Raw genomic sequence first — 27,144 nt, 5'->3', positions numbered from 1 at the left:
CCGCAAAAAGTTTTGCGAGTTTCCGCAAACCATTTTGCGAGATCTCGCAAAAAATTATTTTTCCCTCCATGTCCCTTTAGGGGCTCCGTAGTTTGCCAATTGATTGAGCAAAACAATGAAAAAAAACATAGTATATTTCCAAAGAACTGAACCCACAAGAAGCAAATAAAATGTGAAAAATGTTAACTGGTGATTTCAATGGTGCTTTTAGTCATAATTTAAAATTCAGACATGGATAGAAAGAAGACTAAACATTGTATTAATTTCTCATTTGCTGTGTCTGAAAACTGTATGCTTTTGTGAATATTCTCAGGCTTTGGGGACATAAAAGTCCTTTACAATGTGAGATACCTGACTTTCAGTGTGTGTTTCTGTTTCCTACAGACTTCCAGATCTGATGCCAAACAAGAGATTACTTGTCAAATTGAACATCGTTCCCTACAAGAGCGGAGAAAAGACTTTACTGGTCGACTTTGACTGTGACTCCTTCAGAGACATCAAGACCAGCTGCATTGTTCATGTCAAACCTTAAACTCTTCTGATGTACTTTTGCTCTTAATGCATTTAATGCAAACACTGCTACATTCAAATCTGCTGAAGGCTTCACAGATTTTATTTTAGAAATCTGGGGATGTAGTTAAGGGGTGGTATGGACAGAGGATTGTTTTTGGATGTTCTTAAGCTTATCAGGATGTATCCTACGCTCTTTCTTTCGCAAGTTTCTTGAACCTTGTCCTGCTGTGAGGAAAACCAGTGCAGCCAATGTCTTGTTTTAGGGACTTTAGACCTCTGGTTTGGGGATGCCTCTGGATCTTAAGGCTATTCCTGTGGAGATGGATCTTTTGATTTCCCCCATTGAGCCGTTACCCTTCAAACCATCATCATTTTTTTTGAGGCAGATGATAAATAAATGGACCCCGCCCCCGATTCCCCAAAATTTTAAAGGTTCACTAACGGTTTGTGGAAAAAACAGTTTAATTCCACAAACATGTAAGGTGTTGTCATCAAAACCATCATTGTGCATCCTTATTGTTTTCTAAATATCATATTTCTGTCTTGTCATGAAAGTCTAAAAAATAAGTCAGAAAACAGAAATCTGCTTCAGATTGTTGCGTGCATCTTGTTGAGTGGTTGGTTCTTAATGAAGATGAATGTAGAGACACTACCAGGCGTAATAAAAAACATTCTTACTCAGCAGCAGAGCAAACCTTGGAAACAGACGTCACAGTTATGTATGCTTGGCACGCTTTCAGGAAATTTGTAATGAGGTTGCAACACGCGATCCTTTGGGGAATATCTGTGGCTGGGTGTAACAAGGGTTTAAAAATCCACCTGTGCATCACTCAGTCTGCTGCTGCGCGCCTGCTAGAGCGAGTTCAAGAATTTCTTCGTTTTAAGAGGGAAAGTTCAACAGAGAGAACAATGAAGCTCGACTGGTCTGAGAACTACAGCTATCCGAACTCAGGTACGGTGTTAAAACCTTATCATTTAGCTTATCTTCTGTGAAAGACGTTAGACTGAACTGCTGTTTGTGTGTGAATGACTGCCATGCTTATCCAGGAGGAGTGAACCGTGTGATGTCACGTGTAGTGAATTGGCGCTGCATGAAAACAACAGAATTAAATTGCTGTAGTTGCATATAAATAAAAAACGATGCATTTTAAAATGTGAAACTTTTGCACTAAGACAAACGACTAAGACAAACATGCGACTCATGTTTTTTGAGTCGCATGGATCCAGTCACCTGTCTGGTCGTTTCTAGAAAGTTGTTTTACAGCTGTGGAGGAGACCAACGCCCCTGCTGTGCTTAAACTTGTTTCAGATGGAACTCAGCCTGAAAACATAAAGCACACAACCCAGAAGACATGTTTTGAATTTTAAAGAATTTACATGCGATAAACACCAAAAAGCCATTATTATTTCTGTCAGAATGTCAGCTCTTTTTATGACATCAGGTGTGAAAGGAACAGTATGCCAAAAGGACAGCTTGACATCTCTGAAGCAGGAACTGCACTCAGTTTGTTTCTCAGTCCAGGTGTTTAAAAAACTTCTGCTCTTCAGATTAAACAGTCAGCGCTTCTGCACAGCCGGCAGTCACTACACATGTAGATTGGCCATGATGGTGCAGCTAAAACTCATTAGTAAGCTAAATTATTTTATTTTATAAAGTTTTAATTTGAAACTTTATTTCAGTTAACAATAATGCATTGTCAGAAATAAATCTTTCATTTTGTACACTCTTGTAGTAATGTTTTTAGTTTTATATGGTTTTATTCCTCTTTTTTGCATTTAAGCTTTACTTTTGTAGTTCCCATCTTTCTCAGCTTTTTGCTCACACACAGAAAAATGGCCTTAACCTATGACCTGAACACTGGTGATTGAGCTCTAAACAAGTTATTTTATTTTTTTTTACACACCCAACTTTACCATATACGGTTTTTAACCATTTACTACTATTTGGATGCCTCTCACCATGGCCTAAATACTGTAGGCTCCAAGGATTAATTTCTAACCTTTACGAGTTCTGTATTTTTAAAGAGCTGAGATTCTGACAACAAAGTTAGAAAGCAACATTTCACTTTATGGTTGATTAAATAGACACCCTAGAAAGTCTAAAACATTATAGAAATTAGTTCATACATGTGACTGTAGGAATTTACATAATTAAATCTGCAGTAGGGAGTTTTGAGAAAACTGGGGACTTAAAGCTATAGTTGGAAATCCTGTTCAGAAACACTTTTTGTTATACTGGATAAAATTGTCCTTCCATCCTGACAGTAGTTAATATGTTATGTATTCAAAAAAAAGGGGTTAAAAAATGTATCACTGTGAGAGCTGCAGGACTGTAAAAACTGTGACCCATTATAACTGCCATTAGGACTGAATGACAGTGATGGGTCAGAGATCCGGTCCTGCCAACACCCTCCCTCTGTCTCTCAAGTTCTGGGGGTATCTCCTTATTTATTGATTGTCCCGCATGCCAATCATTCTGACGCGCTCACGTAACGCCAGTGTCCATCCACGTTCCTTGTTAGTTTCTATTGCTGGCTGCGCATGTACACCTCTAGTATTTTTGTATCCAGTTAGCTTAGCGGTTAGCTTCAGTGTTAGCCGTTCATTGTAGCTCCACTACTCTCACCGTAGACTTTGAACATGGCTGAGAGTTGCAAGAAGCAAACTGGGTACAACTTTATGAGTAGAAGAGGAAGGCCTCATTAGAAAGAAAGAAGACCAGAGTGGAATTGGGAGATTTTTTTTTACACGATCCCTTTGAGGAGTAGATATGATGGTCAGAGACTTGCGCAGTTATTCAATAAGGAACTCACCTTTCTTACTTGCATTTTTGGAAAAATCACCGACTATACCTTTAAGGCTGAGACACACCAAGCTGTCTGATCCAACGAACAGATCCATAAAGATTTCTTTCCTGACATACTGGCTGCTTAGAGGGTCCCTCTATGGACCACCGGACTCGCCAGATCGAGTATTCACACGACAGTAGCTGGGAGGTAAGCACAGAGCTGCATTAGCTGTTCAAACAGGCTCAAAGAACATTGCTGTTAAACTGTCTTTATACGAAGAAATTGTTGTATCATATAAAACGCTTCTGTTTTCCACTTTAATAGTCAGCGTTCGTCATCCATCTTCGACAAACGGTGTCGATCCGGGTACAATAATTCTGAGCTTTGTGTTTCCGGACGACACTATATAAGGATGGACCTGCCCAGAGTAAATTGCGTTTACTGTGCGGTTCAGGCAACTTATTTGGCATTTTCCCCAAAGTGGACATGGACAACGTGTCTCTCTCCCTGTCTGAGTCATGACTTTCACATCAAGTTGCAGCATAGCTTCTATTCAGAGAAAGTTGGGTAGAACCTTAAGTGAGTCTTTTCGGCCCCATTCACTTCAACCAGATGTAATTGGTGCTGAGATTGGTGTGTCTCCGCCTTTAGCCTGAACCTTTGTAAGGTGTGCTTGTTCACAGTGTTTTCACCCTATAACAACATTTCAAAGATTCTTTATTGTCACAGCATGTTACTGTGGTGAAATTTATTTTTGTGCTTTTGTGCAATGATTTGAAGCTTCATTTACAGAAATGTGCATTTAGAGATTCTGAGATAATAGTGTGCAAATAGGCAGTGACATTAAGGTGATTGTAGCATACGATGGGCTAGTAACAGTGGGTGAATTTTGCCCTCACAGCTCTTGGGTAGAAGCTGTTTCTAAGTTTATTTGTTTTGGCTTTGAGGTTTCTGAAGCGTTTACCTGATGGGAGAGGGGCAAACAGCGCATTGCCTGGGTGGATGGGATCAGCGGAGATGCGTCTGGTCCTTCTTTGGACTCGTTCTGCATAAATTGAGTTCAGATCCAGCAGACGGCATCCCACAATCCCCTGCGTTGTTCTCTCCACCCGTGCTAAGTGCTTCCTCTCCTGGACTGGGCAGCTCCCATACCATGCAGTTATGCTGACACATAAAACACTCTCTATGGAAGCTCTGTAGAAGTTCTTTAGCAGACAACTCTAATGTTGTTCTGAATTTAAAGACATAAATCTTTTAGAGTTCTTTTTCCATCTAAATCAGACACAACCAGACTTTCGCTCAGTTCTTTCTGAAAACGTTTCGACACCTATCCAGGAGTCTTTGTCAGAGTTCGTTCACAGATACACTCAGATGACATATATGTCAAATAGATGTCTATTTTTTTTGCCCTTCCCACATACAGATACCAAGAATCAGAGCTCACACCCAGAAATTAGACACTAAACAGACAGGTCAGTTCATGAGGTCTCTATGGAAACAAAAAGCAGCAGTGTTATTCATTTCTGGACACATTCATCCGGGGGTGAAGTCATAGTTCAAATAAAGCACACCCTGAGATAATTTCAGCATCTTCAGAGGCAGGGCATAATTTAAAATAAGTGGTGCATACATCTCCATCTGTTGTTGGGACAAGCTGTTTTCCTTTAGAGACAATCAATCAAAGCTGAAGCTTCTGGTTTTTTTAGAGAGGAAATACTTTCTCCTGACAATGTTACCTTTACTCGAACAGTGAAATGATAAAAACTAAAACGCATTGTGAAATTGACAACTGTACTGAGTATTGTTCACCTTTACGTACTATTCCCCCTGTCTTCTACCATAATGCAATGTGAAATTTTACTTTGGGTTTTTGTAACCAGCTCTTTCGCCGTGTAGTGGAGTCCTTTAACCAGACACAAGCAGTGATTGTGTTAATGTTCATTCTGTGGTCAGATTTACTTTTTGTAGTGGTGGGATGGGATTTTAAAAAATCTAATTATCTAGAGGCATTGTACTCAATCACATTTTTTTTAATCAAATAGCAATATTTGAAACATTGATTATCAGTTGAATTAAATTTTGGTCCTCCTGTATACATAAATAGATGTGTGTTTTTTATTATAAAGTTGTACAGTAATGTCTGCCTTTATTGAGTGGAGGCTGGAATGTTGTGGCTTTACTTTGGTGCCTCGGTTCAGTCACCTCTATAAATGCAAATACAGTACAGCTGCTTTCTAAATGGCTTACAGAATGTAAACTAGCAGATTTATCATTTCAATAAAGCTCTAATTCAGAAAAATACAACCTCTTTGTATAACCCTTATGTCCTCACACATTGTGCTCCAAAACTGTGGACAGTGATTATGGTGCTCCGTCCTTCTCTATCTTTCTATACAGTCAAGAAACAAATCCCTAAAGTTCTTGTTTTGTTTGAATCAATTACAAGTACATAAAAAAATATAAGCAAATACTTCACAGTACTGCTGTGCAAATATGGCGGTACATTTTGTGCATGAAATGTATTTTTTTCCCTACAGGTTTCATCCGTCAATGTCTGAATGTTGAATACTAAACCAAGGGCAGAAATGAAGTAAAAACCGGAAAAAAAACTTTATGTATTGAAAACAAACCACGTCAACCCAGATATTCTCTGGCTTTTGACTAAAATTGGTTAAAAACGAACCGTGTTCTAATAATCGCCTAAACGATTTTACTTTAGTCCCACTAGTTAGACAGTACATGTGTTTACATCTCCCCATGCCGTCAAACGCGTAAATTTATTTTAACACAATATTTTTTTTAACAAAATAAACAATCGAAAATAACGTGCTGATGTCACAGCCCTAGTTTCCTAACAAACCTTCCTATTTGTGTGCAACTTGCATGACCGCTATCGAGGATCTGCCGACCTCTCCAGGCTATTTCTCAGGTTAAACTCAAGGCGTGTCAGTGTCTTTCCTATGACTGTGGTGTTGTGACATGCCTTTTTTTACACAAACATGCAGCCACGAGTAGGATAAGCAGTCAACACACCCTGGTTTCTGCCAGAATCCTCCCAATATAACATAATTAGACCTTTGGCATGCAGTTCGTTGAAATAAATCCAGAACTTTCCGCTCCCTGTCTAAATCATCTCACGCTGGAATGGATTGCGTAACATGTGACTTTACCACTAAAGTGTTGAATCAAACGTCACGAGCAGTTTCACCAGAATATGTAATCCAAGGCATTAAAAAAATAAGTAGAGTCTTAGAATTGCAAGTTTGAAAAAGTAACATTTAACGGATGCTCAAGAAGGAAGATGCTCCAATACATATATTGGTGAGACAAAGTGTTTTTCTGTGATTTCTCGTCTGACTGTTTCTGAATCATCAAACAAACTTAAATATTAGACACAGATGAAACAAGTAAGTACAGAATGCAGAGTTTAATTGTAGGGGAGGAAGAAATCCAAGCCTACATGGTCCTGTGTAAAAAAAGTGGTCACTCCCTAAAGCTACTAACGGGTTGGGCCACCCTGTGAGTCTCTTACAGTGCTGCAGAGGAATGTTGCTCCACTCAACTTTGTAAAAATATTGTTGTAACGGAGTCACAATAGAGAGTTTATGAGCATGAAAGATCTGTTTAAGGTCATGGTCACTAGGCCGATCTAAAGTCTTAATTTTGTTTTTCCTAATCTGTTATGGATTGGAGTTTATGATGTGTTGTCAATCATCGTCCTGATGGGTCCATTTACCACAGCGACCCTTTTAATGTCCTGAAGCAGCAATAAAGCTCCTGACCATCTCACTACTACCACCACCATATGTTACTAATGACATGGTGTTCCTTCTCTGAAATGTTGTGTGACTTTTTACACCAGATGGAATGGGAAAACACACCTTACATAAAATTTGACCTTTGTCTCGCCAGTCCACAGAGTGTTGTTCAAAAAGACTATTATTATTTCTGTTTCTTTTCTTTAAATTTTTTTCTTTATTGTTGGAATCAGGAACGCCAGTCCTAACAGAGGCAAGTGAGGTCCACTGGTGTTGTTCTGGGACCGTTTGCAATCTCTTGGACGAGATGTCCCTGTGCTCCTGTTAGCTATGGTCAGCCGTAAAGTCCACCATTACTCTACGTTTCATCATTTTTGCATACTGTTGTTCGGTCTAGTCCCACAGCTTTGGGAATTGCTGCATAACCTTTTAAAAGGTGGCTACATTTCAAATGTTTCGTTTCTCATTCATTCCTTGAACTGCAAAAACGGAACTAAATATATGAGCAAAATTTTCTTAAAATTGGTGTATTTGTCCTTGATTTGAGCAGGTAAATATCGGTTGATGGTCTGCCAATGGAATAAGATTTTTGCAATTAAAATAAGAACAAATTCATCCCCATCATCTTATTTCAAGTGTATTATATATAATTATCTTATCTTAGGGGTCAAACTACTCATTCAATTAGTTTAGTATGTCTGCCCAATTTGTGCAGTGTATGTTTGTCTGAAAGCTTTAACTGTGACGGTCCCTCTGATCCAGGGACCGTGGACATCCTTAGAGTCCACGGTCCCTGGACTTTAAGGATGTATGGTCCTTGAAGCTATTGCCTAAAAAAGGTTAGACTTACTCTTCTACTACAAAAGTGCTTATCTTTCTGTACGTTTTCATTTCAGCTTTTATCGGAGTAGACCCGCACAGTGGGTCCAACAACATTGATCATCGCACCAGTGAAATCTCATTGAAGGAGCTCATTGTGAGACGAGGCCAGCCCTTCAAATTCACCCTCAAACTGGCCAAACCCTTCAATCCCGCCCTTGATGAGCTCATCATGACTGTTAAGACTGGTTGGTCTCTTATTTGATCATTTATTGGAAAGATTATTATTACTTTTTTATAATTACAACCCTTGCTGCTGTTGAATTTGTCTGACTCTATCAATGCTTCACGGTTTAAGTTGCATTGTGTAGAGGCACATTCTTAGAAACTGATCTAACGTGAAAAGTTGCCGTTGCCTGACTTCTCTTCGTAGGAGACCATCCTTCTGAAGACCTCGGGACGATGTCTCGCTTTGGTGTCCCAGACAAAGTGCAACGTTTGCCTTCTGCCAAGGCGGTGTGGAAAGCAGAGCTGCAGCGGAGCACTGCTCCTGAAGCAGGGATCCTGACTCTGAGCATTACACCCTCGGTTGACTCTCCAGTAGGGGAGTACACAATGTCTGCAAGACTCGGGGAGGAGGAGAGGGCGTTGGCAAACCTTTCTGTGCTTTTCAACCCGTGGTGTCCTGGTAGGTTTCTGATCTCTGCCCAAAAACTTCAGTGTCCAATCATCAATCCAATTTACAGCTCTGTTGATTTAGATTACTGGGCATGTCAAGTTATTTTCACATAACATGGGGTCATAATCTCATAGAGTCAGTTAATCCAAACAGGGATTAGAATCACAATTTTAAAAAATTGGGTGTACTATAAGGTTTTGTAATATAATTTAATAATGTCATAGATGTGGTTAAATATTTTTTATAATGCTTTAGTACCAAAATTCATTAAGATTATCTAACTAAAACGAGAGACAAAACTGATACCAGTGGTTGAGAAGGTGGGTGAGTAGCTGAGCTTATTTACAGGTAAAAAAGTTAATAAAATACAAATAGCAATTGGACCAAAACCATCGTCCAAACTAGTGGGTGATAATTAGAAAAACGGGGAATTGTTTTTCTGCTTGTGTGTCTAGAAGAACATGGATGAGGTTTCATCAGGAAGAAATTTATAGGGATCCTACTGTTTATTCACATACAAATGTTGTTTAACAAAAACATACACAAAAAACACAAAATAAATATGTTTTTTTTTTTAAATCTTCTAATTCTGCTGTGCTTTGCCATAAACTGGTCAACATAACATTTCAGCCACATTTAAAGGCAAGGCAAGGGAGATCTATTTGTATAGAACATTTCAGTACAAAGATAATGTAAAGTGCTTTACATGATTAAAACATAGTTAAATAAAACTGAACAAAAGCAAGTTGGAATAAAGATTAAAGGTTTATTTTTGAGACAAGATAGTTAAGAATGTGAAATAACAAAATAAGATATTATTTAAAGAAGAAAACATTAATATGCACATAATGTTGTGTTTTAGTTTACTATTGTCTACATTATTATGTTGCTTAAGATTATTGTACAGATATAGTTTTTTAAGGAAGGAATACAAATCTGCTTTATAAATTCCTAGATTAATGTAGATATTAAATGAGCATGAAATCATATTAAATTTTGTATCTATTGAGCTGAACACTGTTGTTTAGCCCCTCATGAATTGTCGCATCAGGCAATACCATTGTTGCTATGTATAAGTAGTTGCACTTAGACTGCTCTAATTATCCTGCTGCAAATCTGCCACAACTTCTGCCATGAAGTTTTTATCCCAAATGAAAAATATTTGATTCTTACAATGGCTAAAGCGAAGCGGGCAGCATTTCTATTTCCAGTAAGATAAGAAGCCTAAAAGACTCCTGATAAACTTGACAGAACATCTTATTTTTTGGCCACAAGGCAACAAAGATGTGCTTCAGCTGAAATTTTAGTGACAAAGTAAAAAAAAATTTTTTAAATTAAACATGAAAATTACAAACTTTTTGTATTAAAGGTATACTATACAACTGGGGTTGATTTTCCAGCGAGGCTCCCCCCAGAGGGCGAAAGTAAAAGTGTACTGTCGTAAAGATGCTCAGCTGTTCTGGTTTCTCCGTCAAGCCAGGCGCGGTTGTTTTGAGCTTAGCAGACAGGCGAACGCAACGAAAAAACTGCAGTACAAACAATGACTAACACAGTGAAAGTATGAACATCAGGGGTTTTTTGTTTTTTTTTACCCAACATCAGGGTTTCCCGCAGCGCTATCTTGGTGAGGCGGCCGCCTGGCCCTTTTTTATTATTAAAATAATAATAATAATAAAAAAAAAAACGATATGCCTGCATGTTTATTTGACGTTAACACGCGGTTTTTTGTTGTTGCTTTCGCGCGTGCATATAGTGAATGGCAGGGCAAAAACACATGGAGTTGTTGCCGTAAAGCAAGACCGACTCTCGCGGTCTTGCACAAGACTTCTGAGCCTGTGGGTGCGGGCTGAGGGCTCCTGCAAGTGCGGTATTTCCCCCACAGACCACAAGGGTGGCCGAGAAAACCTTTGTTCGACCTGAAATGACTCATTTAATCATCCAAAACGGTATGGAACACATTAATTAACTGAAAAATGTTGCATAGTATGCCTTTAAGTTGGCCAAGATGTGGAAACTTGCTTTTACACGATCCCTGGTCTGAAAAGAGGCTAGCTTTAAATTCCAATGAAACTCCCAAACTGAGACCAACATAACTGCCGAGTACTAAAGTATAGATACTGACGGTTAACAAGAACTCCACACAACCCCACTACAGAAAAAAACTGAACTTCAAATGTGTTGCTATTCCACCTGATTTCCTCAGTTTATCAGCTTTTTGTGTAATTTTGTTTAATGTTTTCATGATTTCTACAGGGGACATGGTGTTTATGCCTGATGAAGTAGAGAGAAAGGAGTATGTCATGAATGAACAGGGTATAATCTACAAAGGAGTTGATAATTACATATCTCCAATTCACTGGGACTACGGACAGGTACGATCCTACTGGATGTTACTAAGAAAAGACATTACAGGCCATTTGTAAATGACATGCTATATTTAAGTGGAACCCCCAGTGTTAAATATCAGAACAGCTGTTTACCAGCAGTTTGTCTCTAACTTCCTGTCCAGTTTGAAGAAGATATGGTGAGTATTTGCGTGAAGATCCTCGACTGCAGCATAAAACACAAGCAAGACCCAGCCAAAGACGTTTCTGCTCGCTGTAACGCCATCTATGTCAGCCGTGTCATCACATCCATGGTGGGTGGCATTCTTTATGTTTTATGTAAAAAGAATGTTGTAAACTTTATTGATGCTGGCATGTTGCGCTTTAGAATAATCATTTTCAGGGCCTTTGAACACTTACACCACTTTCTCAGTGGTGATAATATTTATAGAACTTTGACTGTTAGTTTGACGTTCACTTATATTTCCAAATATAATTACTTTTTCCACAATTCAGTTTGGGTCCAGTCTAAAGAGACTGATTGATACTTTTAGCAGAATTGGTATTCAGATTTTATTTTAAGTATTTTATTTTATAATTTTGTGTGTCTGGGGAGGGGGGATCCCTGTTTTTTACAGTTTTATCAATGGCACGTCAAAAAGAATTTATACAAATTTCAATATTTAGTAAAAAAGGTTTTATACAACATTGTCTTGCATTACAGTAATCCAACGTGCCCGTGCAAATTCTTTGTTTTGCGGGTCATCGCTGCAGCAAACAGGCTTAAAGCGGAGGCATTATAGTGACATCTGGTGGTTGCAGAAGACCACAGCTGTTTTCTTTGAAACCTTGTTTTTATTATTAAATATAATAATAAAATTTGCCAACCTTTTTAACTTTCCAACAAAACAAAAAACAGATGAATAAATTAACAGAATGCATTTCATAAGACAGGACAGCAGGTATTTTATAGCCAGAAGAACATGATTAACAGTTTTGCCCGACTTAATGTTCCTGCTAAAATTCAACAAACATTTGTTTAAAAAAAATCCTCTTTTTAGATTTACACAATCATATCAAGTTTGCTTTACTTTATTTGCCTTAAATAAAGCTGCTTGAAAGCACCAGCAAACCCAGTAAGTTAGGCTAAAAGTGTTTTTTTCCATGTCCTTGTATGATTAAATACTTAAAACTTTGCTTTTATATGTTCCTCCAGATTAACAGTGAAAACGAAGGAGGCATCCTGAAAGGAAACTGGGGAAATGATTTCAGAGGCGGGGTCCCACCCACCCACTGGAGCAGCAGCTATCCCATTCTTAAACAGTGGTTCAACGCCTGCTTCTGCTCTGTGAAGTACGGGCAGTGCTGGGTGTTTTCAGGCGTCATGTGTTCAGGTAATATCTACTTCCTTAAACATTTAACAGTAGTATTTAATGAATACTCTCATCTGCAAAGGGCTCTATAAATGAGGTCCTTTATTTTTTTTAGGAACAACTGACACTTAGCAAGTAAGACATCGATTTGCTCAATATTGTAACAAAGTGGCCTCTGATCAAGACAAGCCAGGTCTGCTGTTATCCGACTAGAGTTAAAATAGGAGGTGATCAATCACTTATCTTCAGAATACTTCTGGTCCTTTTGAGCAATAATTCTGTCCAGAAAAGGGTTTGATTTGTTTGTTGAGATCACACAACAAACAACTTTAATACATTTAATAAACAAAAGGTAGGTGCTCAGGTTATGATTTATTTTTCCACTCTATATCAAATTCACATATGCAGACTCCAATTTATAAAAACACACGCCCATTACAACATGATTAAATGTCCATTAACAGAAAACTGCACATCGACCGTATCCTTTTTCTTATCAACAACAAACTTCTTGCTTAAGTCTGTCTGGGTCTTTGACCACTTTTGATGGGAGAAATTAGTGGAGCTTTCCAAAAAAAATAAAAAAATTAGCCATCCTGGTACTAACCGGGCATTTTTTAAGGAACAACCATAAAATCTGATGCCAAAAAGTCAAAGTTGTGCCAGAAAACCAACAAATTTAAATTGGTCGAATTGCAACTTGAAAAGAGACAATATATTGACAATTTATATGTGCATATATTTGAATCTGTATTTATAATTGTGACCCTGTGTAGCTAAAAAACACTCACATTCAAATCCTTAATTCTTGCCCTCAAAGCTTTCTGTATGTTGGAACATCCATTCAACCGGTTAATGTTTCCTCTCTGTATTAATGACATTCGTCCCCATAGTGAATGTGTGTATCTATAAATAAAGCTGCAGTCATTGTGATAGCATTGTTACCCATTACAATACAATTAATTTCACTTTCATCTTCTACAAACAAAACTGATATTTAACTGTTACACTATCATGATGATGCAAAGCGCCGTGTTGCACGTTTGGTTCCAGTGATGCGCCTGCTGGGCATTCCCTGCCGTGTCGTCACCAACTACCAGTCGGCTCACGACACCAACAAGAACCTCACCGTCGACACCTACTTTGCTGACTACGGCGTTAGAGAGAAAGAGTCCAAAGACAGTGTCTGGTGAGAAGCTGAACGCATGTAGGGTTTATATCAATGCATCGTTACCCGTACAAGATATCTTCTTTCATTTTGTCTTGCATACATTTTTAGTTAAACAAATAGTCTGCTGTCAAATGCCCAACATCATATTTCTGACAGCGGCAAAAGAAGTCCATTTTAGTCTTTGGAAGCACATGTGAAAGGAATGGATTAATGGTTCTGAAAACTAAGATCTGATTTTTGTTTTTGTAATAAAATTCACAGAGCGACACAGTGTATGTACAGTTGTAACATTATAACATGAACTATTGCTGGTGAAGATTCTCAGTCATCCAGGTCATGGTCATTTCCAAAAAAAGTAAAAAACAAAGCAAATGGACTTATTTTCCGTAGTTGAAGACTACGGACCGCCCATTACTAAGGGGTGGACCTGTTTCGGTTGAATTTGCATGTTATCTAAGCCATTACACGGCCTTTGTTTGGGCAGTGGTATAAAGCTAGGTACTCATCATTACTCTAGACCTTTTGAATTGAGAACGCTTCCTGGAGAGGAAGCAAAACGTCTTCAACTACGGAAAACAAGCCCAGTTGCTTTGTTTTTTAGTTTTTTTGGAACATAAACTATTGTGACCGTAACAAAGTATAGGTGGAGTCCCAAAGGTATTCAGTTTGCTTTAGTCTTTGCAGTTTGTACTTTGAGTGTTTTTTGTCTTGTTTTGTTTTGGGCTTTTTTTTTTCCTTTGAGTGATGCATTTATCATTGTAAATCTTTAAATTGTGCTTTAGGAACTATCATGTCTGGGTTGAGGGGTGGATGAGGCGGCCCGACCTGGCGAAAGATGGTAGATATGATGGCTGGCAAGTGTTGGATCCAACTCCACAAGAAAAGAGTGACGGTACAGTCAGCCCTGTCTCCGTGCATTTCCTCTTTTAACCATACTCTGATCACCCTGTTTCTTACACAAACTTGTTATTCATATGTTAAATTGTGTAGTCATGTTTGAGTGTTGCCCCTTTTAAATTAGTACCCACTCAGAGTGGTTCACTGCGATTCAACTCACCTTTTTTTGGCTTTTCAATAAGTAACAGACAGCCTCAGAAGGCTGTGTCGGTGATTATGTAGGGGTTGGAATAACTGTTTAAGCACCTACTCTGCAAAAAGGAAATAAAAGAAAATTTAATTTTCTTAAAATGAGTGCATTTGTCCTTGATTTGAGCAGGTAAGTTTAAATAATCTGCCAATGGAATAAGATTTTTGCACCTGAAAAATGGAACAACTCATCTCCATCATCTTATTTCAAGTGCAGTATATGTAATTATATAAGTTTAGGGGTGAAAATACTGATTCCATTGGCAGATCATCTTATTTATCTGCTCAAATCAAGGACAAATACACTTTCTAAAAAATGTTATTTACTCTTAGTTCCCTTTTTGCGGTGTAGAGGAACTCCAGAACAAGAATGAGACCCGCCGTATTTAAAACAAAGAACACAGCAGCCACAGAGTACATCATTAGATACTGAACGAAGATGGAAGCCTAATCAACAGCATGGTCTAATGCAGAGGTTCACATTTTTGTGTCTGGCAACTAATGAAAAACATGTTTTGGACTCCTGGCACTGTCTTGATATATTCTTTTAGGTCACTTAATTTAAGGTCAAATGTTAACGTTTATGATGGAGCTTTTTGTTTTAGCACCTTTTGTTTTAGGTTGTTTTGGCACCTTCTTCTGATTATCGATTACTGAGCCGATGTGACAAGTGAACTTCTCCAATGTGAGATCAATAAAGCCTATCTTATCTTATCTTATCTTATCTTATCTTATCTTATTTTATCTTTTTGTTTTAGTAGAAAAACATTTCTTAAGTTGGACTCCTTAGCTATATGACTTCACGTGTGATGAAGTCCAAAATCATGACAAGCGTCATAACTAGCAGGAATGAAGAAGATGGATTTATGTGGCTTTGTTAAAATTTCACTTTACTCCTACAGGTATGTTCTGCTGTGGCCCAGCCCCAGTCTCAGCCGTCCGGAACGGAGACACTCATCTCAAATACGATGTTCCCTTTGTCTTCGCTGAGGTCAACGCAGACTGCATAACCTGGCTGGTCAGTGGGCAAAACCACAATTTTATCTGAATTACTTCTAGTGTCTCTGAGCCATCTAAGAAAGAGTTTGAATTGAAGGTTTTAATTAGCTGGTTCATTTATGTCTACTTTACCTTTTCTTGTTTTTGTTACAATTATTATTATCAGGTCAAACGTGATAGATCCAAGGTGAAGATTCATTCAGAGGATCACAGAATTGGGCAGAGCATCTCCACCAAGGCTATCGGCACGAGCAAGAGGATGGACATCACAGACAGCTATAAGCAGAAAGAAGGTGGGCTCACCTGGCCAAACTGACACAGCTTCAGCTCTGTTCAGACAATAAACATTGGGTTCAGTCACTGCTTTCTGCTTCGCCAGCTTTCACCTTTTATTCTAAATTACAGCATATTTGTTAGAAACTCAGGTTGTCTTCAACCTGGTCACAGTAAAAGGTCTTTATTACTAGCAGAACACGTTGAGTTTTAATATCTTAAGTGGACACAGGGTAGTACTCACAGTATAAATTAGCAGTACTTCCTGGTACCTCAAGGTTTCTTTATATTTGCCAGTCAGACCAATAATTTGGGGCAGTGAAGTGAATGATTATCACAGCACATAGAAGATGTGAAGATAGGAAAATGAAGGCAGTGTGACACTTTTGCCAACGCTCTGTGAGCTGAAGCCATGTAGGCTCTACCTCCCAACCTACACATCTTTGGTGATTTGCAAGAAACCATCTTGGTCCCAGTACCACAGCAGGAGTCTAGTAGAACTTAGGCCTTTGTTGATGGATAAAAGCTATTTCGGTGTCAAAAGGCAAACCAGCAAACAAGTTCACACGGAGTTAGACATTATCAGAATGTTGGTTTATGAGCAAGCACCGTCAGTTTAAATCATGCTGTGGAAACACCATCAGAACATTCCTCGGTTCATCAGCAGCATGAGGAGATTCAACTCAGTCTCTTTCTAGACACCGCCGAGTAGCCCATCTGATTGTCTAATGCAATGCCAGGGCTTTTCTTTGACAGCTCGACAAATGGGATCCACAAACGAAAAATCTCCCTCCTTCTTTCAGTCCTCCAGCAATCTGTGCCAGCGAGACTAGGATTTATAACTACAGGGGTGAATGCAGTCTGTACCCCTATGTACAAACAACACGAGCATGAAAAAAGTTATGAGTGTTCAGAGCACTGATTGGTGATTGCAACTCTTTGAATGCATGATAAAAAACATGAGTGAAGAAAGTGCACAACTTTCAAATTGCGCAAGATGCCATGTTGATTGGCTATAGCTGACTTAGAGTGTTTGCTAGCACGGTATGGTTGGTGTAGTAGTCTTGTTTTAGGTCTCAGTCGTGCTTTAAGTGAGCAATGAATTAATCAAAGTTATGCCAGTATGGCTGGGAAACATTTTACGGATTTCCTGCCTCTGCTGCTACCAGGCTTCACCTAGGCCTCCTGCACGCTGCCAACATGATGATAAATAATCACTTACTGCAGTGGTTTTGTGCCTCCTCACAAATTGTTAAAAAGCCCTCCTGCTCTGTCCAACTTAAAGGTGCATAGTGCAAGTTTTGAAGTTAGATATTATTTATTTTATTTCCCATTAATGCCCTTACAATTGTCCAACGTGTAAAATAGGTTTTCCACTATTTACCACAGTTTCCTCTTTAGCACAGGTATCAAACTCACGGCCCGCGGGCCGAATCCGGCCCGTCAAGGTAAATTATCCGGGCCCTCAGGAGCCAATAAAAGAGGCATATTAGGTCATAAAGTAGAGGCATATATCCTTTTAAAGTGTATAAAGTGGCTAAAACTATGCTTCCTGGAGTGAATGTTTATTTTTTTTAACTGTGTAGTAACAGCATCCTGCCACAAGATGTCAGTTTCCCCACAACGCATTAAAACAACCCAGAAATGTCCAAAAGGAGAAAAAATGCAGCAGAACGATGAGTTTAAAGTGTAACTCACCACAATATCAACTTTTATTTGCAGATAAACTGTATAAACTGGGCTTAAGATGCTACTTTTATGTTACTGTGCATTTTTTATACTTCTATGTGAACTGGAATGAAATTATGAAATGGAAAGTATCGTCTATACGCATGCAACCGGCCCTTTTAATGACTTCATGACGCCAAAGTGGCCCCATGTAGAAATGAGTTTGACACCCCTGCTCTATAGGCGGGATGAGTCAGTTCATGAAAGAGTCATTTGTGCTGAACCCTCTGGCCGTGGGTGTGATGCACTGCAAGGTCTCATTCACCTGGCTACTTTGTTGAGTCTCCACCGTAATCGATCCATTAGCGAGGGAATACGGGCTAGCTTCAATATTTATAGTTTTCTTACCGAAGAAGACCTCACACCTCTAAACAAATGACCTGTGCAGTCGCAGCAGCAGATTCTTTTCTCCCATGCACGTGCACAACACTGGTGTCATTCCAACTTATCACCAGAGGGGGGCAGACGTCTGCAAAAACTTATACTATGCTCCTTCAAAGGAGAACCCAACGCACACCAGCAGACTTTGCAAACACCCTGGAAAGACATCCAGTGTCCTAAAATGATTTCTAGATGCTAGCCTAGTTCTAAACCTCTGTGAATGGGCCTGATATTTGTTAACAACTGCAAAAGGTGTTAACTGCAAAAGCAGCAGTGAAGACTCTAACTTCCTGTACTCTAAATATAGTCAGTAAGGCAAGGCAAATTTATTTTTATAGCACATGTCAGTACAAAGACAATGCAAAGTGCTTTACATGATTAAAACATAAGAAAATAAAATAGAATGAAAGCAAGTTGGAATAAAATGTAGAAACAAAATGAAACGTGGGAAAATAGAAATTAAAAGCAAATATACACTGTTCTGTATTTGTCAGTCTTATGTTGTTTGCTTTAAGGATTGAATATAATTCATTATTTCTATAGGCCTTTATTTATTAAAACAGTTTAACTAGAACAGTCAAAGGCAATCCTAAACAAATGTGTTTTTAATCTTGATTTAAAGGAACTCAGGACTTTTACAGTTTTCTGGAAGTTTGTTCCAGATAAGTGGAGCATAGGAACTAAATGCTACTTCTCCATGTCTGGTTCTGGTTCTGGTTCTGCAGAGCAGGCTGGAGCCTGAAGACCTGAGTGGTCTGGAGGGTTGATGCACTGATAACAAGTCTGTGATTTAGTTAAGTGCTAAACCATTCAGGGATTTAGTCAACCTTTGGTAGCCACAACAAATAAGCAATTCTGCATTGAACGCCGTTGTTTTGATGCAGTTTTACTGATTACTTGAATTACCATCTTCACAGGAACAAAACAGGAAAGAACCGTCTTCCAATACGCCCTTTCCAGAGTGGAGGAAGGAGGAGAGGGAGAAACTTGTATTATTGGTGAGAAAGTTGAAAATGGGACAACAGATACGAACAACGGATCCATCGAAGCTACTACACAGCCAGAAGAACAAATATGCAGTCCCACGCCTCCACCACAACTGTTCATTCGATTTGAAGAGGTAGGTCAGCAGCCACAAGGCTCTTCTGCCTGTTTTGACACAGAAAGTTTCCTATTTCTGTCTTTAGATTTGGTTATTTATTAAACAAATGACATTCAAATTGCTGTCATACTGAATTTGTAAACTATGAAGCCCTCTAACTGTCTTTAATGTCTGTTGTCAACCAAACATCTTCAGCTGGATGATCCAGTAATCTAATCTGATACCTGCTGGTGCTGCTGTGGTGACAAAAACGTGTTTTCTGAGCTTTTAGTTTTCAAGTTCCCCAGCAGATGTTCTAAAACAGTTAAAAGTGGCCATTCTAAACAGATACTTGGTTTTAAAAATGCTTATTTAGAAATCAGTAACATTACAGCACTTAGAACTTTTAATTCTCTCAGAAGATGGTTATAGAGTTTTTTTTTTTTTTTAAATGTGGAAGACAATTACACTTACAGCCCTAATTAATGTCTGCAGGTATCTGTACCTTTAACAGAACAATAACATTTGATATCCAGACTACAGAATATTGACTTTCATTAGCTGACACCATTTTGCTCACATGGAATGCATGTCTTTTGTTCACGTTCTCAGTGCAGGACTGATCTGCAGCAGGGGACTTATCCTTAAGTAGCAGGAGCCAAAAACTGTTATGGGTGGTTGGTTCTTTATCATTAACACTGCAGGGTGAAGTAATAAAGATGATGGAGAAATACTTAGCTCTCTGTTTTTTTTTTACTCCTGTCAAACATCTATATAATAATGACATATTGGCCACAAGTCAAACTTAAATGTCCTTCTTCGTTGTCATTGGGTTCGTTTTAAACAAAGCTTTGACTCCAGTGGTTTCAGGAACACATTAACCGGTTTCATGCTCATAATTTGAGTGTAACTGATCCGAGTTGTCGTCCTAATTAGATTGTGTCTCATCTGGATCGTGACGGTTCAGAAGGCCCACAACATTTGAGGAGCCTTTAGAAAAAGAGAAACTAACATTATAGTCATGTTTCTGGACTGTGGGAGGACTCTAGAACACCCAGATAACAATCAAACTCTACACATAAAGATGTCAGGATGGGATTGGAACCCAGAACCTTCTTGCTACAATGTATAAGTGCTATCAACTGCGTAAATGTTCCTGTTCCTCTAATTTTGTGTTGCTGAAGGTGTCCAGGCCTGTGAACGGTGAGGATGTGAGTGTGAGGCTGGTTCTAAACAGCGACAGCAAAGTCGTCAGGCTGCTGTCCATCAACATCAGCGTCCAGGCCATGAGGTACACCGGACGACCAGCCGGAAACATCCTAGCTAACTCTACGGAGCAGCAGCTGATGCCTGGGAGAGGTGACTTTCTCCGGAGACCTTTTATTGAATACAGCTGTTATTACTCTAACCGACATCTCAGATGTTGAGTAGATTTTAAAAAATATATATATTTTGTCATTCACTTCTTTTTGTTCCACCCAGATCTGATCATCCCTATCCTGGTACCGTATTGGACGTATCAGAAATTCATGATTGATTGTGAGAGCATGAACATTTCCGCTATGGTAACAGACCAGCGGAAGAAAAATCACGTCTTCCTGGCAGAGAACCGCATTGTGCTGATGAACCCCCCAATCGTCATTACCGTAAGTACAAAATGACTTTATCAAGAGGGACATGCATGTTGTGTAGAATGGGCAAAAATATTCAGAATGGCAATTTATCCAGAAAAAAAACCAACATAATTTTTAAAACTTCAGTGTAACCCTCTGTCATCCATTCAGATGTACCTGTATATGTATAAAACCAGGCTTAGAATATGAACCACAGCACATTAGATCTTCACAAGTCCCCAGCCCCAATATATTAAATTGAAGGAATTGTGATGCAAGTGATGAATGTTGTCATGGTAAAATCAGTGACTATGAACCAACATTTCCTCACATAATGTTCTCATCACTCTTTATCATCCTGGCTGCTTTAACATACAGTGAAGGAACAATCTAAAAACACCATTGATTTATTCATTGGATTTAAGAAGGAAGGTAACTGTCGGGTTTTGCAGTTCACTGCTTTGGAGCATGCATGTGTGTGGTTAACCTTAGCGACAGAGAGGAAGGTTATGAGCTTTAGCACTGGAGAGGACTTATTGTTGTCCATCAGCGTGTGAAACATAGAGCCATATCTGGTTGGAACTTTAGAATTTGAAAGTGTATTCACAAGTGAAAAATGTGTAATAGAGCTGCCAGTCTTCCTATTTGATTTTGGACAAGGAAATGTGCATGTCTGGAGGAAGGGATGGATGGAAGTGCTGAAAATCGCCCGACACTGTAGAAGTTATGCAGGGTTTTTTTTTTTAAGATGGCAAAACAACAAACTTGATTGTTCATTAATCATGCCACTTATCAATTTATCAAACGGCTCTGTCATACAACTTGCTTCATTTTATTTTTTTAAGTTATGCAGCAACACTATGAAACTTCAACTAAAATAAATGTATGCAGTGTTATTAAAAAAAAAAAAATTAAAGGAGCAATAAGTAAGAAATTTACAGCAAAATCATACTCTTTTGTCACCTGGGATAGAAGTAACATTTTCCTGTAAACAACTGTTCCTCTACATCAACAATGTCTTAGCAAGTTTTTCTCCTTTCAAGCCTAGAGGTGCAGTGTGGAACGACTTCGGTTCAGAGTGTAGTCCGTGTTTACTTCCTGGTTCCTGAGCCAATCATACAAGAGTTCCCCCGGGGTTCCCAAAACAGAGCGCAGTTTTTTATATTATATCTTGGCAAAAGAGCAGCAGCCTGCAAACATGGAAGCCAGAAAGAGAAACAGACCAGAAATAAAACAATATAAAAACATCATATACCTGTCCTGTGGAAGTAAAATGTCATTGGGGTTTCACAACAGCAACAAACCATTCAGAAATGTCATATTAGATTGTTGTCATTGACAGGCTAATGTACCGATTTGAGCTACTAGGTGTAATTTCTTTGCCAATTTTAACCATGCTGTTGAATATGACATGATTTTTTTTTATTTGCTTTCATTAATCTGTTTATTTTTCACTATTTTATTTTTTTGTTTATTTTTTTGTGGAGTGTCCAAGATTTAAGTGATGCATACATGAAGTTCGTCTGAAACAAGACAAATTCTGGCAGTTGTATTGTTATTTTTTTCTTTCAGCACGTTGTGACAATAAAATTATTTTACAGGTGAGGGTCTTGTTGCTTTCACTAACTGATTGCATAAATGTGTATTTGGATTCCAGATGAATGGTGAGGGCCAAATGAACAAAGAAATAACTGCTGAAGTGCTTTTCATGAACCCAGTCAACGAACTACTGAGAAACTGCAGTCTGACTCTGTCTGGAAGTGGCCTCATAAATGGGGAGCTAGTAACCAGGTGAGTTTTATTTTATTTACTTATTTGAATACTTGGGAATGTGAAAAAGTTTTAAATCTGTGTAATTTCTGTACGGGGATTAAAATCCAAGTCAGATGAACCAAAAGACCTTTAAGACTTTTAAATTGAATTAGAAATAGAAATAAAAATTTTAATGTTAATGATGCTTCTCTGCAACACCTATTATTACTATATGTGATCAAATAGTCCATAAAATCTGCAACTTTTCTTACTTGCTGACTCCTATATTAGAATTTTAGAAACGTAAAAGGTTTGAGTAAAATAAGTCAGTGTTGATGTTGACCTTTACCAGCAAACTTAAAGTCTGCTAACATAACATTTAAAAATGCTCCTTTGTGCTGCTCACAGACTTCCAGATCTGCCTCCAAAAAACAGAGTCCGTGTCATGGTTGGCATGATTCCCTATAGGAGCGGAGAGAGGACTCTTCTAGTCGACTTCGACTGTGCGTCTTTCAGAGACATCAAGAAAAGCTGCACAGTCATCATCAGACCCTAGATTCCTGTCATGTACTTCCTTTTCTTCCTTTAAAGCAAGATGATTGATGAAAATATTACTCTTACAGACGATTTGACGTGCTTTGCAAAACTGACATAAAACATATACTTATTGTAAGCATTCAATGTCTGTTTGACTACATATTCTTGATCATTCTTTTTTTAGTTGGAAATCAGAAACTGACTTGACAGCGGTCCCATAGAAGTCACAGGTTTTACACAAGTGCTGTGAAATGTAGTTTTAAAAAGTGTTTATTTACTACTGTGTTTAGTATATTTCTTTGTGAACATATTTTGTTGAAAAAAATTCATCTCTCATCCAAAGAAAGGATGTAAAAATCATTAACCGGTTAGACCTCACATTGCTCCAAAAGCAGCTTCTTACATACCTGCCTTGTTACATCTAGTAAAATTTGTTCATTTGTTCACACTCCTCCTCGGTTACTATCTCTTCTTCTTAAAGTACTTTCAGTTTATGTCTGTAGGTTTATAAAGTGTATTTAAATAAGTGCCTTTTCAGCCTGTTACAGTGTCTGCATATTTTCTGTCTAATATCCAATGCAAAACAATTCAAATATGCTGAATAGTCTTGATGTTCAATGATATATCGCTGAAAATGATTGAAGGTAATCAGTGCTAGATACCAAATACCACAAAAGACAAGGAACTGACATCATGTAAGTCCAGGGATTTATCAGGTTGATGTTCCAAAGTACTTATTTTTTTATGATTTTATGATTCACTGGGATTCCAGTCTTGCTGATCTCTTTACATATTCTGTTAGGAGTTTAGATCAGCCAATATAACCTCATCCTCCATATGAAGGCCTGCTTGCAGGGCATGCAGAGAAAAAGCAGGTGATGTTAGTTTTGCAAACGACAGCTCCAGTTTGCGTGTCATTACAGATCTTTAGTTAATAAGGTATGCGATATACAGATTATTACCTTCTTGTGCTTTAGTCGTAGGTAAAGGATCAGGTGATACTGGTGTGGCATAACAAGGCATAACAAGATGGTTCACAAAAAAAAGGAAGATCATTAAAGGAAGCTTACATTAAATGATCTGGTCCTGGGAGCTCTAAGTAAACAGGTATCCAGTGACATGAGGGGGCTAGATGGTTCATGCCTGACAAGTTACTCTGAGATGGAGTCTGGTCTTCCTTGTAACATTTATCTGTGACCCAGCATGATACCTCCGCCTCCATGCTGCTTGATTTTTTTTTTTTTTCATGTTGCATGTATCCAAGCCTGCCAGATGTCTTGTTGCATAGGATCCATGATGGAGAAGTAAAAACTGTTTGTGGACTTATAATGATAACATTTTCATTACAGTAATTATGATAACAATAATAATACATTTTATTTACAATTGTCTTTTTTTTTATGACACTGACTGTACAAATGAAAACAAAAACCAGATAATAAAAACATCAAATCTGTGACATGGAACAATGCGACTACAAGGATTAAGGAGTCTTAAACAGGAGGGTTTTAAATGCGGATTTGAACAGAGGAAGAGTCTTAAGCAGGGGCGTCCAAACTTTTCGGTACATGGGCCAAAATTGTCAAGTCAAAGAAACTTGAGGGCCAAAAAATTAACTTTTTTTAAAAGTTTAAAAAAAATATTTAAAAACCAAAACAATGATGTTTTTTTTTTACCTTTTCTACAAAATATGATCATTTTAAATGAATACATTTGTCAGATGCTTTGTAGGAAATTAATGTGTAAGTTTTTCTAGATCCAAAATTAAAAAAGGGTTTTGCTCATTTGTTGTATTCATCCAGTTTGCAAATTATTCTGAATAATTTAATTTGACTCTTTAACAATAATAAACTGAACGGTTTTTGTTCTAGCAATATCAGAACCGTATTTGGGTCAGTTGTTCTTTGAAAACACTCACTGTAATTAGCCAATTTTAATAATTGAATTTTAATGCACGAAAGTCTGTATTTGAGTAATTAAATATCATTGGATAGATCTTACTATGAAATCAAAGAGAATGTCAAAAGTGTGTTTATCAAAACATGAATACATTGTGTTGTACGTAACATTTTCAATTGTTGGGTTTTAACGTTTCGGTAATAATTTTGCCCTAATTAAAAACTAAAATCTTCGATCTGCATCAGCCACCTGGACCAAATCTTTCTTCAAAATCAGTACAGGGGCCACAAATGGCCCCTGGGCTGCACTTTAGACACGCCTGGTCTAAAGGATACAGATGTTTGGTGGGAGAGAGCTCAAGAGTTTGGAAGCAGAGTGGGGAAAAAGCTCTGCTCCCCGTGGTGCTGAGGCGGATGGAAGAGGTCATCTGAGGAGGTCGGAGGAGGTTGCAACGTGACGGACATATCTGATCAGATGGTGGGGGTGGAGGGGAGCGGGCGGCGTGTAAACTTTGAATTTGATTCTGAATTTGACTAGGGTGATGCAGTGAAATGAAGAAGCTCCAGTGATGATACCAGCAGCTGACGTCTGGACCATTTGGAACTTATTGAGGAATTTATTAGGAAGACCAAGAAGAAGAATGAGGAATGAGACTGTCAACAAGAATTTAGGTGGAGTGAAGAGAAAGAAAGGCACAGAGGTGATTAATGTTGCATTGATGCAGACTGGATGATGTTATTAATGCAAGAAGAGAAAGACAGGGAGCTATCAAGGATGACACCCAGGGTCTTAGCCTGAGGTGAGGGGGAGACTGTTAGGGGTTGTCAATGGAGAGAGAAAAATGCATGATACTGATGTTTTTCCCCAAGAAGAAACAAAATCACCTCAGTTTTATCCCTGTTGTTATGATTTTGGCCCGGCTGACTGAGGTTTAATCCACACGCTGCCAGATATCTAGGAAAACAAATCGCTTTTTATGCATTTTGGCCTTTTACCCGCACAAAAACTCTGTTCTACATCAGTGAAAATCATTAATTCTGAAAAGTGGAGATTTAAAAAAAAAAAATGTTTAGCCTGTATTGGGCTGTTACAGCCCAGGGCTGTGGTGCCTCTGCTCTTCATCGCTCTCCACTGTCATCTTGTGGTCCTTTTTAAGTCCTGCCTTTCCTCCTGGGAAGAGGAGTCCTGGGCCTGCATTTCCAGTTGCTGGTCTGCTGCGTCCCTCTACTGGTGAACTTTTGAACACACTTCAAGCTTTACCTGTATGGCCAAGATTGGATCAAGGACACTTGGACAGCACCACAGCTGAAGACTATCAGGATGACAGAGACTCAGATGAAAGCTGAGTCAAGCCCTCACCAGAATCAGTCCTCTCTGCAGAACTGCAGAGAGGTTCTGTGGTCCGTATGAGATTCTCAAGCGTCTCAATGGCACTAGTTATGCCGTACATACTCCAGAAAGGCGCAGGAAAATTGTCTGTCATATAAGCATCCTAAAAAGGTACTAATCAAAAGAATCCACTGAAGTCCACAATCAAGCAAAGACACAGATGCACAGTTGTGCTTCAGTGGTGCCTGACATTTCTGTATCTGAAGCTGATGATGGACCCAGATTATGATGCACGCCTGACTGCACGTTTGAATAGCTCAGAGCTTTTGTTAGACTTACCATCTTTGTTGACACACCTTTCCCCAACCTGTCAACAAGATATAAAATGCTTAATCACATCTTTCCGAGAACTCTTTGGGGACGTTCCTTCTTGTTTTATGGGCTTGGACTCCTTGTTGGTGAGTCCAAGCCCATAAAACAACACCCATATCGTGCCAGTCTAGCCAAACAAAACTATTGGAAGGAGAGACTATCTTCTCCAAAATGGCTTAGTGGTTCCTAGCTCCAGTCCTTGGAGTTCAGCATGTCTCATACAAATTAAACAAGACGGATCACCTCGATTTATTACTGATTTTAGGAAAGTAAACAAAATTACAATTCCTGACTGTTATCTGTTACCAAGGATGGAGGACTGCATTGTTAACGTGGGGTTAGCCAAAAATGTTCCAAAACTTGACCCACTAGAAGGCTATTGGCAGGTTCCTCTAACAACTTTGTCACTCCTGACCAGTTTCTACAGTACACTGTAATGGCCTTTGGCATGTGTAATGCACCAGACACATTTCAATGTCTTCTCAACACTGTCTTACAGTAAATGGTGTAGACAACTGGGAAGCTTATCTAAAAACCTGGTTTAACTGATCAATAAATTTGATTCATAGTGAATGATTTCTACATGAAAATTTGCTTGCAAAATTTCATTTTCAATGCTAAAATTATTTACTTTTACAACTAATCTTTTGTCTCATTGTTCATTTTTC

The 27,144-nt window shown here is 38.6% G+C and overlaps 1 protein-coding gene across 1 annotated transcript; it reads left to right on the top strand.

The window, feature by feature from the left end:
- Positions 1-531: 531 nt before the first annotated feature.
- On the top strand, positions 532-24,262 carry LOC105923177 (protein-glutamine gamma-glutamyltransferase 6). The gene is made up of 15 exons (XM_036151688.1): positions 532-1,465; positions 7,957-8,127; positions 8,313-8,567; positions 10,812-10,930; positions 11,068-11,196; positions 12,099-12,276; positions 13,309-13,444; positions 14,209-14,318; positions 15,415-15,530; positions 15,678-15,804; positions 18,811-19,013; positions 20,159-20,333; positions 20,457-20,620; positions 22,245-22,378; positions 22,748-24,262. The coding sequence occupies exons 1-15, from the start codon at positions 1,231-1,233 to the stop codon at positions 22,893-22,895; spliced, it is 2,400 nt and encodes a 799-aa protein (XP_036007581.1). The 5' UTR covers positions 532-1,230; the 3' UTR covers positions 22,896-24,262.
- The last annotated feature ends 2,882 nt before the right edge of the window (positions 24,263-27,144 follow it).

This window comes from Fundulus heteroclitus, chromosome 20 (genome assembly GCF_011125445.2).
Source record: "Fundulus heteroclitus isolate FHET01 chromosome 20, MU-UCD_Fhet_4.1, whole genome shotgun sequence".
NCBI lineage: Eukaryota > Metazoa > Chordata > Actinopteri > Cyprinodontiformes > Fundulidae > Fundulus > Fundulus heteroclitus.
Note: the sequence above shows the minus strand (reverse complement) of the source record. Positions and strands in the feature narration are given on the sequence as shown.

Excerpts from the sequence above, each read along its gene's own strand:
- LOC105923177 (XM_036151688.1), top strand. The coding sequence starts at position 1,231 with ATGTATGCTTGGCACGCTTTCAGGAAATTTGTAATGAGGTTGCAACAC. Across the intron at positions 8,568-10,811 it reads TTTCAACCCGTGGTGTCCTG|GGGACATGGTGTTTATGCCT; the intron begins GTAGGTTTCTGA and ends TGATTTCTACAG. Across the intron at positions 12,277-13,308 it reads TTCAGGCGTCATGTGTTCAG|TGATGCGCCTGCTGGGCATT; the intron begins GTAATATCTACT and ends GTTTGGTTCCAG.